General features: G+C 43.9%; 1 protein-coding gene across 2 annotated transcripts in view; it reads left to right on the top strand.

The window, feature by feature from the left end:
* Positions 1 to 395: 395 nt before the first annotated feature.
* The window catches only part of LOC100274607 (beta-galactosidase 15), a 64,428-nt gene continuing 51,237 nt past the window's right edge, over positions 396 to 13,586 (top strand). The window contains exons 1-7 of one of the 2 annotated variants that reach the window (XM_008676212.4): positions 396 to 818; positions 1,187 to 1,282; positions 1,375 to 1,487; positions 8,444 to 8,510; positions 8,601 to 8,693; positions 10,158 to 10,301; positions 10,407 to 10,495. In XM_008676212.4, the coding sequence (XP_008674434.1) occupies positions 543 to 818; positions 1,187 to 1,282; positions 1,375 to 1,487; positions 8,444 to 8,510; positions 8,601 to 8,693; positions 10,158 to 10,301; positions 10,407 to 10,495 (878 nt within the window). In that variant the 5' untranslated portion in view covers positions 396 to 542. The remainder of the gene's footprint in view (positions 819 to 1,186; positions 1,283 to 1,374; positions 1,488 to 8,443; positions 8,511 to 8,600; positions 8,694 to 10,157; positions 10,302 to 10,406; positions 10,496 to 13,586) is intronic. The other variant, XM_008676211.4, reaches the window with a different exon arrangement.

Genomic DNA, 13,586 nt, shown 5'->3' on the forward strand with positions numbered 1-13,586 from the left:
AGTTTTTTTAAAAAACAAAAAAATTTGTCTCCAACGGTTTTTTTTTAAAGTGTTTAGACTGTCTCCAACTTGTAGGATAAAATAGAGGACGTGAAACTGTAAATAATATTATTTGCAGAGTGAAGTTTAAAAATAGAGATAAGATTTAAGATGTGATAATGAATTTGCTAGGTATAGTCTTACAATATTTTTATAGCTCTCAGAACTCCTATAAGATTTGAATTAATGAAAAACATAAAATCTTGTACGACGTGCTGAGGATGCTATACGCTCTCATGAATGACAAACTGACAGATCCATGGCCTCTCTATCCATGATGTGGACCTTTTGCTGCTCTCTGTGGATAACCCGCAATAATTATGCATTGCGTGAAGTAACATCCTAGCAAACAAACTCAAATAAATAAAGAATACAAAACAAAAGGAAAAAAAGGGCGGTCGGCGGTCCCATCTCGCTAACTCCAGTACTCCACCGCTGATATTATTGCCCGTGCCGCCGTGTGCGCTCCAGTTTCCACTGTGCTCCTTCTCGCCGACTCCGCCATGACCGCCTCGCCCTACCCGACGACGCCGTGGCTGCGGCCACCGCCTCCTATGGCATTTCTGAGTCTCCTCCTCCTCCTTGGCTGCCTCTCCCCGTCGATCTCACTGGCGGGTGCGGAGGCGGCGGGGGTTCTGAGACAAGTGGTTGGTGGGGACGACGGCGGGACATTCTTCGAGCCGTTCAACGTGACCTACGACCACCGCGCGCTTATCCTTGGCGGGAAGCGCAGGATGCTCGTCTCTGCGGGGCTCCACTACCCGCGTGCCACGCCCGAGGTGAGCAGTGAGGTTCTGTGGTGCTTCGCGGGCTCTGGCGCCACGGCGGTGGGGCGGGGTTCGGGCGAGTGGGCTATGGTTATAGACGGCGCTTTAATAGCTCGAATTCTTCGGTCTCAGTTTTTGATTCGCGCGGCGGTTGGGTTCAGCTGTTGCTGCGGTTGGTCGGGCGTTTCCAATTGCGAATTATTCCGTTCTACGGAGTACTCATAATGTCGCTGGTGTTGGTCCGGCGTTTCCAATTATGAGAATTTCCAGGCTCCTCATAATAATGCTGTTTGTTTTCCATGGAGTTCGTTGGCGAGCTTGTGGCATCTACATTCATGTTATTAGTAGCTTCCGATCAACTGACACATTTTGCGCTCCAGATGTGGCCGAGTTTGATTGCAAAGTGCAAGGAGGGCGGCGTGGATGCAATTGAGACATATGTGTTTTGGAATGGGCATGAGCCGGCCAAAGGCCAGGTACCTCATTGACTCATTTGTTCACGTGAAATGACAGATATAATATGCCCTCGATTGTTAATTTATGCTTCTTCTAATGTGCTCTGCCCCAGTATTACTTCGAAGGAAGATTTGATATTGTCAGGTTTGCTAAGCTGGTTGCAGCTGAAGGTCTATTTCTTTTTCTGCGAATCGGCCCATATGCTTGTGCTGAATGGAATTTCGGGTCTGTCTATATCCTGGCATCTAACTACTTGAATATACTCACCATATCGCATCTAACATCAATATTATTTATTTTTTATATGTGAGAACTGACCTGTTTTGACTCAATCGTGGGTGTGCATGTATACACACTAGAACATTAGGCGCCAAACTTATGACTAGTAAAGTATGTAGCGAAGTAATAGCAATGCTTCTTGTTTCAAAAAAGGACGAAACTAGTTATTTTTCTTTTTATGTGTAAGCACTAAGATTCTTGTAGAATCTAAAACATATTAAGCTAGATAATACAAACTTCATACAATCATACTTAATATAGTTGCAGATATAAGGCAGGAAACTACAAAAAAGCTATATATATGAAGATATTATATAATATAATCAGCACAGTCAGATTAATTAAGATGTCGTGGACTGTCGGGGATGTTCATTCAGCATGCCATCCCCTTGCATATTTGACAATCAAGTAGCCTGATCATTCTGTCCAAAAGTTGATGTTAGATGACTAAGAAATTGAGGGCAGGACTCCTAAGCAAAAGCACACAAGTCCATGATAGAACACAATATAAAACTGGTGCTTTTGATTTGTCCATGGCTATTGAGGACATTATTATCCATAACAGCCATTGATGTCATTATCCATGGTAATTCATGAAACACCCATTACCATGTTTTCCCACAAACATTTTCATGTTTACCATGTCTAGTTATCTACAAACTGCAATTTCATGTCAGCCCTAGTACGGCATTATGTTTCCTAACAACTGTCAGGACAATAGAGAAATAGTTGCATAATCCTAGTATTGACAGAAATTATAGTTCCAAGCATGGTTTTCAAATCGCCTGGTCGGCTGGTCGAGGTCTCTGACCAATTAGGCGATTAATCGCGATTAGGACGTCGGCCAGGGTGATTAATCGGTGACTGGTCGGCCACCTAGTCGTCCTAGTCATCCTATATAGTTATATACTAGTGTATAATTATATACTATATGATCAAGCAAAAACAATAGCAACCAAAAACAGAAGGTAAACAAAAACAAAAACAATAGCAGTAGGTAATCAAAGTATTACATGCTTACAGGAACAGACCAGAAGAGTAGCAGTAGCAGTCACCTTCAGTATGAACAAGGAGAAAATCGAAAAGAATCTGCATCTGCTAGTCACCTTCAGATGAGGTACTCATCTTCTTGATTTTTTGAGCGCCGGAGTTGGTCTTGATCAAACGACAAACGTCAGAGATGTTCTTCAGTTCTTGCTCAGCAGTTCTGCACTCGGGGAACAGTTGGAGGCTTGGAGCAGAGTAGCAGACTCCAGAGTCCAGACGCAGATTTCCTCAAGAACTCAGGATAGGAAGGAGGAGGAAAGGAGGAGTCGGCCAGCTAGATTGAAGAAGGCAAGAAGCATAAGTGAAAAAGGAAACGTGTCTTGGTTTAGGGAACGAGGCGCCAGTGAGGCAATGAGCGAATCAATGAGCCATTCAGTATTTAATATGTCGCCAAATAGGAAACAAAACATTTCAGGCGCCAAAAAGGGGTCATCAGACGCGACCTTTCCAATTCTAGGTTTCTGGTCGCAGTACTCATGACACAGGCTAATCGCGATTACAAGACGATCAATTGGACGTCTGGACTACCAGCTAACCTAATCGGGTCGTTGGACCTTATCACTAGCAGCTGACCGACCAGACCGATTAATCGCGATTAATTGGACGATTTGAAAACCTTGGTTCCAAGCATGAGGCTTTATCTTCACTTTGAAGTGTAATGTCTAAAATTCTTCCAAGCTGAGGGAAATTAGGAACTCTACTATACATATCAAGTTATCCACCTAATTAGGAAAAACACATCAGAATCAGTAGAAAGTAGAAACTCAGGTTAACAGTCATTACATGAATCATGTACATATGATCTATGAGAATACCAGAATGCGACAATCAATAAATAGACTATTCTTTCATAAGAAGAGGCGGCTTCCTCTTCGACCTCCTCGTTGGATCTGGTACATTCTTTCTCTTCGTGCCAATTTTGTAACTGAGCTCAACAGTCTCACATTCCTCAACAACATAGTGAATATGCAACAACAGCTTTGTAGCTGGCAGAGAAAAAATGCCTAACAAATTCACAAAACATCATGGAAATTATTGCCTGGTCAATACTAGCATATTGTAAATACTGATTTTAATCATCACGAAGGCACACATGTACTGTAATTAGAAGGCATGTAACATATGCCAAAGTGAACCACATGCTGCCTCAATGCAAATAACAATGGCAGTTAACCTATTGAATGTTGAAGTCCATAACCAAACTCTAGACATATGCCTTGCTTGCTTGAACATGCAAGTCAATGAAATGCTGCTTCAAGTATGATATGTACTGATTTAGTAGGGGCAGTCAACATCGTATAACCATACGAGGAAAAATGTTGGGGCAGCCTTGCAAGGTGAAGAGGCAGGGTAACATGCAGAGCAACTACACATTGACGTCTTGTAGATCATTTTAGAGGACGCAGAACAATAGCAGGCCCTCTAGAAACTTCTGCGTGCTTTGCAGTGCCTTACCAGCCACATTGCGGAAGCATGCCATGCATAGAATAGGTTGCTTGTACGAAATCATTATGTTGCTTGTACAAAATCTTTGAGTTTGATATTTAACAGAATAACATAGACAGGGACATTGGACAATAGGTTATCGGAAATTTTATTTAAATATTTACATTAGAAACTTTGAAAAATTTCGAGAGTAAAAAAAAGAATAAGGCAAATTTGTTTAGACCGTCTTCAACGGTCTCTAAATTTCTCCCCTATACCCCACTATGCCGCTTTGTCAGCTATCTCCCCCTATATCTCCACCCTCTACAGCGGTTCCCCTAAATTCTCCTCCTGACCCCACTACAACCATAAAATATCATTTTCCATACCTATTCATCATCTATTATCAATTTTTCCCAACTAACAAACACTGCTGCACACGTAAACTGAGGCAGGGGGCTTACTGCCGCACCCCCACATCTGTTGGTTTCCTGTAAACTCCACTTAAACTGTAGCGTGTAGAGAGGAGTTCAAAGGGATTTGAACCCCCTAAACGGCAACAGGGGTATGGGAGTGCACACCGTTGAATGTAGTATGTGAATGTAGTCTAAGGGACATCGGAGTGGAGAAAAACATTGTATTTGCTGATACACAGCCTCAACCAAGAAATTTGTCCAATACCATTATGAAAACATATATCTTTGCTGTAAGACACCACATCGATTATTTTATTATTTGATCACATCTAGGGAGAGAGAGGTGACATAAATGACCGACGGTATTGGTTTACCACCTTTTTTTTTCTTCAAAATTTCACTCCAAATTATTTTTTAAAAAAAAAATAAAAAATGAAAAAATATATAATAAAAACTACATGTTCTAGTGAGTAATCTGGTATACAAGATATCTAAATTTAATTCAATTTAGCCCATTAAAAAATAGAAAGATATATAGACTCGTTAGTAAACCCGTTAACAAAATATCTAAAATAACCAATACCTTTCTCCTCCCCTCACTTTTCCCACCCGGCCACCCCGCGCTCAACCGCTCCCACAGCCGAAGCCGCCGCTGTCGCTTTTACAGGCTCCTAGACTCTGTTTATCGCTGCCCAGGCAGCGGTTCTCGCTGCTGATGCGCTGCTTGAGTCGAGCGCCCAGTCGGCGGCATCCTCCCACGAGCCCCGTCGATTTATCGCCAGAAGCTGGTGGTTTACCACGATTGGAGAAGGTAAACCATGTTTTAGTTCCGGTAAACCGGATTCAATACCCATATTTAGTTCTATACTACGTATTTATTGCTCAGATTTAGTTTTGTGGCGTTTAGGGTTTTAGATTTCGTCTCGATAATATGTTTTCGGATTTAGGGTTTCAGATTTATATATGTTATATGTTAGTATTGTTACATATGTGATGACTTATGGTTTATGGATTAGTTATTGTTAAATGTGTTATGATTTATTTATTGTTAAATGTGAATGCCCAATAGTTTATGGATTAGTTATTGTTAAATGTGTATGCTCAATCAATTATATGTTTATGTTCTGTAAGAGACATGACAGACCTATTGTGACAGCACAAAGAGAAGGTTGACACATGTTTTAAGTGCAAGTATTGTAAAGAAACAAAGAGCGGTGGGGGTGGTACCCGATTGAAGGAACATCTTGCACATAGAGGGAAGAATGTCAAGAAATGCCCCTATATTTCTCTAGACATAAAGACATACTTCCAACTTGACATAGATAAGACAAAAGAGAAGAAGAGGTAGGTTCAAGCAGCAGCCGAGGATAGATGAGGCAGCACGAAGACAAGACTTGGTCCATCATAAAAGAAAGGAAAAATGGTTAAATTTCCCAATCAAATCGAAGAGGAAGATGAATACGAAGACAACGATGATAGCATAACCGACCCTAGTGCAGGTCATGATGGAGACGATGACAGCCATGATGATGGAGGAGGTGACGCTGGATCATATTGTGGAGGAGGGAGTGAGATGCTATCATCACTGTCCTGCACTAGGGTCGGTTGTGTTATCATCACTGTCTTCATATTCTTCTTTCTCTTCGATTTGCTCGGCGAATTTGACCCTTTTTCCTTTCTTTTCTGATAGACCAAGTCGTATTTTCGTGCTGCCACATATGTTCTCAGCTGCTACCTGAATCTATTCTACTTCTTCTTATTTGTCTTATCTATATCAAGTTGGAAGTATGCTTTTATGTCTGGAGGAACAGAGGGACATTTCTTGACATTCTTCCCTCTGCGGGAGATGCTCCTTCAATCAGGTACCACCCCCTTCCGCTCTCGTTTCTTTACAATACTTGCACTTAAAACCTGTGCCAACCTTCTCTTCGTGCTGCCACACTAGTTCTGTCATGTTTTCTATAAAATATAAACATATAATTGATTGAGCATACACATTTAACAATAACTAATACATAAACTATTGGGCATTCACATTTAACAATAACTAAATCAAAACATATTTAACAATAACTAATCCATAAACCATAAACCATCACATATGTAACAATATTAACATACAACATATATAAATCTGAAATCCTAATTCCGAAAACATATTATCGAGACTAAATCTGAAACCCTAAACACCGCAAAACTAAATCTGAGCAATAAATACGTAGTATAGAACTAAATATGGGTACTAAATCCGTTTTACTGGAACTAAAACACGGTTTACTTGCTCCAATCGCGGTAAACTGCCGACTTTTGATGATAAATCGACGGGGCTCGGGGGAGGATGCCGCCGGCTGGGCGCTCGGCTTAGGCATCGCATCAGCGGCGAGAACTGCTGCCTGGGCGGTGGTAAACTGAGCCTGGGAGCCGGTAAAGGCGGCGACTTCGGCTGTGGTAGTGGCTGAGCGCGGGGTGTTCGGGTGGGGAAAGTGAGAGGAGGAGAAAGGTATTGATTATTTAGATATTTTGTTAACGAGTTTACTAACGGGTCCATACATTTTTCTGTTTTTAATGGGCTAAACTGAATTAGATTTAGATATCTTGTATACCAGATTACTCACTAGAACATGTAGTTTTTATCAGTTTTTTTATTTTTTATAAAGTTTTAAATTGGGAGTGAATTTTGAAAAAACAGGTGGTAAACCAATACCGCCGAGCGACGATTTCGGTAAACCGAGTGGTTGACCGCCGGTTTTGTAATTCTTGGCCCCGTCTTTCTCATATCTCGACCTCACTGCTCTGGTGTTCTGCCACATCTGGATCCATGTCGTGGCCTCTGGTCCCCTTCCCTTCTCCGAGACTAGCCCCTTCCTTTGTCGTGGGTGCATACCTCATCATATATGCTCGACAAGCTGCACCTGGGTGTGGTCTCCGCCTTCGACTGCTTCATCTTGCCAGCACCCACAACCTCCCTCATTGACAAAGGCGCTGGCAAGGCCTCCTCCAAGCGGCGTAGGTCGCTAAGGGAGATGAGGAGTGGTCTGGAGGGGAGCGAGTGCAGCTCCAGCACGGCCAAGGTCCAAGGTCTAGGAGGAGGAAGACAAATGCAGACCACAGTGTTGGGGGAGGTTCGGTGACGGGCTACACTGCCGTGTGTGGCATGACCGCGAGAGGCTTGGGTGAGGGGCTACATCGCCATGCACGAGAGAGGTATGAGAGGGCTATGCTGCCATGAAGGTAGAGGTGTGGTCTAGGGGATGCACCGCCATGCGAGGAGAGGTGCTGCCATGCAATGATTTGAGAAGAGATAGGAGAGAGGAAATATTTATGTGCTGCTCTTGCTTGCAGCAATAAAGAAGGTAATCGTTTTATTGTATTACGTATGAAGTCGCTGAAATCCAACATAGCCATAGGAAGGAAGCAATAGGGAGGAAGGATTAGGGTGGGGCCACATGACAAGGGCACAATCATAGTACATGAGGTCAATGCCGTCGAGTCGAGTGCCATGAGGTGGAATAGGAGACAGGACATCACATGCTACTCATTGGCAGTGGTGCAAGCTTAGAAAGAGTAGGGAGAGGGACACAACAGATGGGCCTGCGTGCAAGCATGGGTACTCAGGCCAGTGTTGTGGGATATGGTGTCTAAACAGCCATACAAAACCAGGGGGGGCATTTGAACATTATTATATGCTTTGAGGGCTACAATATCAGTTTTCATAGTTATGGGGGTTATGTAGTCAACCCTTCACATGTTAGGGGTTATGGAGACTTTTTCCTACTGTTTGCCAACTCACTGTCACTTATGTATACGCCACACCAGAGAAAATATCCCAGGGGGTTATTTAGATGGTTTTCAGTAGGTTAAGGGGTATAATACCTGGTTTATATGTGAGGGGGTGAAATAGACGACAACCAATAGTTTCGGGGTTAAGTAGACTTTTTCCAATTTAGAAAGACGTGAGTAAAATTGTTCTCTTTGTTTATTTATTTTATGTTATTTTGTCATACATTTCTGCAGTGGTTTCCCAGTTTGGTTGCGCGATGTCCCTGGGATAGAATTCCGCACTGACAATGAACCCTACAAGGTAGATGAACCACTAAGCATAGATTTTGTCTTCCTATGATGAACATTTTTCATTTATTTGAATTCACTAATCCTTAAAATTGTCGTACAGGCTGAAATGCAGATTTTTGTGACAAAAATTGTAGATATCATGAAAGAGGAGAAGCTTTATTCTTGGCAAGGTGGTCCCATTATACTGCAGCAGGTCTGAAAACTTTTCTCGAAGTTCACTTATTGGTGTTTCTTTTCTCCTCCCTCCCTCCCTCCTAGGAGACCCCTTGCATAAAGCACTCTATCTTGTTGAGGAGACGAGAGAGGTTCAGGTTTGGACAATTGGACAAATAAAGAAACCATCTGAAAAGAGGAAAAAACCCGGACTCAACCAGGGCTGGTTATTAAACCCTCAACAAGACCTAGACCATGTTCTTGAAGTTTACGTAATGTATACATGTCTTAGGGGTGTCTTTAGTACAACTTCGTCTTCCGTCATCCCCTTAGCGTCATCTTTCATCATGCGTAGGCGTATGCCTTGTACGGTGTATTGCCCTGCCCCCTCCGGCGTATGGGTCACTGTAGAGACCCTGATGCTGAGGTCTCTATGGCTGGAGCCTTCTGGTCCCACTAGTCAGCGGGGATACGTATCCGGCGTCGTGCTTTGACAGAGACCTCTCGGTACCGCTTCCACAGTCTGGGCATGGCTCGGTGATGTCCCATCGTGTCGACGTGGCTTGATAGTACTAGGTGGGCTCTTCTTGAGAGCCGGCTGTCGTTTTGCTGGGTTGCTCGGCAGCCTCGCCTCGTTGGGTTGCTCAGCGGGCAGGTTGCTCGGCAGCCTCGTCTCGTTGGGTTGCTTCGCGGGCAGGTTGCTCGGTAGCCCCGCCTCGCTGGGTTGCTCGGCGGACATTAGTTCGTTGGGCCGATCGGCTTGGTAGGCCGTCCCTGGGCGGCCTTTTGGTCTTTCCCGCCGATTTGTTTGGCAGGCGGGCTGCTCGGTTCGTGGGTTGTCTTTGGGAGGCCTTCGGGCCTTCTTTGGGTACCCTGTTTCCAGGTACCCAACAGTTAGCTAAGCTATCACCCATTAATCAGTACACAGAGATCTGAAAAATATCAATGACAAGTGGATATTATGTTATATGTGGCTTAAGTAATTTTTGGTTGGTGCCATTTGGTGACAACATTGCTTAGTATCTTTGATGTTCAGTTAATTCCTTTGTTTAATAAAACTGTTAGATGGCGTTCTATATATGGATGGTGCTCATGATAGAGTTAAACATTGAACCATAATGTGGTAAAGGATACAATTCTGAAGTATGTTATGTAGCCAAAAGCTAGATGCTGGCTGTTTTACCTTCTGAAGTAGCAATACTTATGGTGTTGGCTCTGTGCTCTAGTTAATTCAGCACAAACACCTGAAATTTGGTGGATGTAAGAGGCTCATATTAATAAAAACTTGACCAATCTAGGAGGAACTAGGCATCTTTTACTTTTAGTAAGAAGAAAAAGGCACTGAAATTTGACTGGGAAAGGACTTGAACATGAGTGGTCAACCAAATGAGCAGGTCTCAGTTTCTTAAGAGTTAAGAGGCTTATATTCATGCTTAATGTGTCAGTTGAATTATGTATTACATTAAAATGCGTATAATTGTTTTGTCTGAAAAATGTTTGACAGATTGAAAATGAATACGGTAACATTCAAGGCCATTATGGTCAAGCAGGGAAGAGATACATGCTATGGGCAGCTCAGATGGCACTTGCACTTGATACTGGTGTTCCTTGGGTAATGTGTAGGCAAACAGATGCTCCAGAACAAATTGTAGGTTGCCTCAAAATCTATTGAGATCGACTTCACATTACATTAGAGATTGTCAAATGTGCTTACTGCAAAGTAAATAGATTACTGCCTTGTCCTTTTTGGCAGCTCAATACTTGCAATGCCTTTTACTGTGATGGGTTCAAACCAAATTCCTACAACAAGCCAACAATATGGACTGAGGATTGGGATGGATGGTATGTTGTTCCTTGATTCATTCAGCTCTTGCTAAATACTCTGCAGCAATGGATTTAAATATCTGGAAGATTTTAAGCAAGGATAGTATCTTCATTATATATTTTACTCTTCACTGGGTACTGACTTACATGGGGCCTAACTAGTTTAATTTGCCTTAGATGTGTATAATTTCAATTAGTTAATGCAGCATAGGCATCCGAAGTTCTGTGCATGTTGAACTTTTAGAAATGCTATGGGAAACTAATTTATATTTGAATTTATTCTCTTTGGTGATGCTATGTACAATAGGGTATTGCTGCCCCCCCCCCAAATGAGTGCAAATAAACAAAAAAACTCGGCCGGGGAGGAAAAGACCGCCCTCCCAGTATTATATTAAGAAGAGATCGAAACATGGTACCGGCTGAGAAAATCCCCGAACCCTAGTCCCCCATCACTAGCGGGCCTTCACCGCCCACTCTACAACGGCCCAGCCGGAGGGTGGCGCGCAGGACGTAACCCGGGAGCGAGCGGGACACGAGGGGATTTTTTTAACCAAGCAAGAAATTCGTCCTCAAGGGGGATCGAACCCAGGACCTAGAGTTGCTACTCGGAAGCCTTAATCATTACGCTATAGGCCCTTTCGCAGTGCAAATATACATAATTTTCTAATATATTTGTTTGAGCATGTAGAAAGATAGATGGGAAACACCACACACCCTTAGGTGGGGTGACCATATATATAGGGCCAATATCGCTTGGGGTACAAGGCGATTACGAATCTAAAAGATATGCCTAGATATAATCCTATACAATCTCTAACACCTGCCTGCAATCGCAGTGGGCTAATCAGGGACACAAAGACTCGACCGAAAATCAGTAAATAACTGAACAGGCAAGCCCTTGGTCGTGATGCGGTGAAACGTGCAGCACCTGAACTTGGCCCAAGGCGACCTTCTCGCAGACGAAGTACATGTCGAGCTCAATATGCTTATTGCGACAATGATGCACTAGGTTGACCGGAGATGTGAAGTTCCCGTATTAGTTGTCGTAACCAGCAGTACTTGATGATGGCATGGGCGATGACACGGAGCTCTGCCTCGACACTAGAGCAGGAGGCACCCGTTTGACGTTTTGAGTACCAAGAGATGAGATTATCACAAAGGTAGACACAATAACCGGAGGTAGAACACCGGGAATCAGGACAACCAGCCTAGTCCGCATCTGTGTAAGCAGTCAAGGTTTGGACTTGGCCGTACCGAGGTGAAGGTCGTAGGACAACGTGCCTGTGATGTACCTGAGGATACACTTGATCAACACAAGATGGGGCTCATGAGGGTCATGCATAAAAAGACATACCTGTTGTACAACATATGCCAAGTCGGGACGAGTGAGAGTAGGATACTGCAAAGTGTTGGCGAGCTCCGATACTCAGGTTAGATCAGCAATAGGCACGCCGTCGAAGGAAGAGAGCTTGACACGAGTGTCTACAGGAGTTGATGTAGAGTGCCACTTGGCCATGCCGCTCGGAGAGGAAGAGGCTATCAGTGGAGCATGTGATGGAGATGCTAAGGAAGTGGTGAAGAGCGCCCAATCCATCATTTTTTTGTTCTTTCTTTTTCTTCCTTTTTCTCCTTTATTTTCTGATTTCCCCCCCTTTTATCCCTTTTTTTGTATAGCTGTTGTTCTTGGTCTTCTTTAGACCTTCTCTCTACTTAATATAATGATGCGCCCAATCCATCATGGCGAACTAGGTGTGGAGATGCATGGTGAAGTGTTGCAGCTAGGGATGGCAATGTGTCCATTCCCCGGTTGGGAGTGCTCCCCCATCCCCGTCCCCGCAACGCTGGTGTTTCTCCGTTCCCTGTCCCCATCCTCGGGCATGGGGAAGGTTTTTCTCTGTCCCTTGTCATGGAGAAGGTTTTTCCCCGTCCCTATCCCCGTTCAGGTATACGGGGCCCCAATGGGGAAAAATCCCCACGAAATCCCCGCTTGGAGACTGAATCATTTCAGCAATATATTCAATTGCAAACATCTAAACATATTGATTTCTAAACATAACAACACCCAAAATTCATCACTAATTACAAATAACTAATACCATAGTCCAAAACATCCATAATATATCACTTATCACAATTAACCATAGTCCACAAATAACTAAATGCAAACTCACATGTCACAACTCACAAGTGACTAATGACCAGGAACTGTCGGCACTTGGCAGCCATGGTCCATGGAGGAACTCGCGTCACTGCAGCAACCATGAAGCAGGTAGCCAACACAGTCCCCATATTTGTAAACAAAGAGGGACGTGTTAGAGGCCGAAGCGATGAACCTGAGGCGGTGTATGTATGTGGCAAAGCACTGGTACCATGCTCGAGGAGCCTGCTTCAAACTATAGAGAGATTTATACAACACACAAACATGATTAGGAGCGGAGGGGGCGACGAAGCCAGACGACTGCTGAAAATAGACCATCTCCTTGAGATGGCAATGAAGGAACACATTCTTGATGTCTAGTTGATGGCTGCGTCAGGCCCGAGAGGTGGCAATGCTAAGGATGACACACATGGTGGCAGGTTTAACCACCAGACTGAAGGTCCCATCGTAACCAACGCCGTGCTGTTGTGAAAAGCCTTGGATCACCCAACGTGCCTTGTGGTGGGCAAGCATACCACTCTAGTGGAACTTGTGCTTGAAGATCCACGTGCCTGTAACCACATTGGCTCTAGGAGGCCGAGGGACGAGGTGCCATGTGTTGTTGTTGATGAGCGCTCGTTACTCATTAGTCATAGCAGCCCACCAATGTGGGTCGGTGGGCACGCTACGGTAGTTTGATGGCATCGGGGAGGTAGAAGAATTTGTAGCATTGAAGTTGTACACATGCAGCTTGAGGGGGCCTATCATGGACCTGGTGATGCACCGCAGAAGTGTCGGAGGCAGGGCGCCCTGTATGGGATGCCATGGAGGAGTAGGGGACGCTACGATGCTCGGCTTATAAGGGTTTCTTCACTGGCTCTGTTGTTTTTGAGCATTACAAAATGGTCTGGAAATCTTGGGCACCTCCTAAGTGTCGGTTCTTCCTTTGGCTGGTGGCTCATAATAGGTGCT

The sequence above is a fragment of the Zea mays genome, chromosome 3 (assembly GCF_902167145.1).
Source record: "Zea mays cultivar B73 chromosome 3, Zm-B73-REFERENCE-NAM-5.0, whole genome shotgun sequence".
NCBI classification, from domain to species: domain Eukaryota; kingdom Viridiplantae; phylum Streptophyta; class Magnoliopsida; order Poales; family Poaceae; genus Zea; species Zea mays.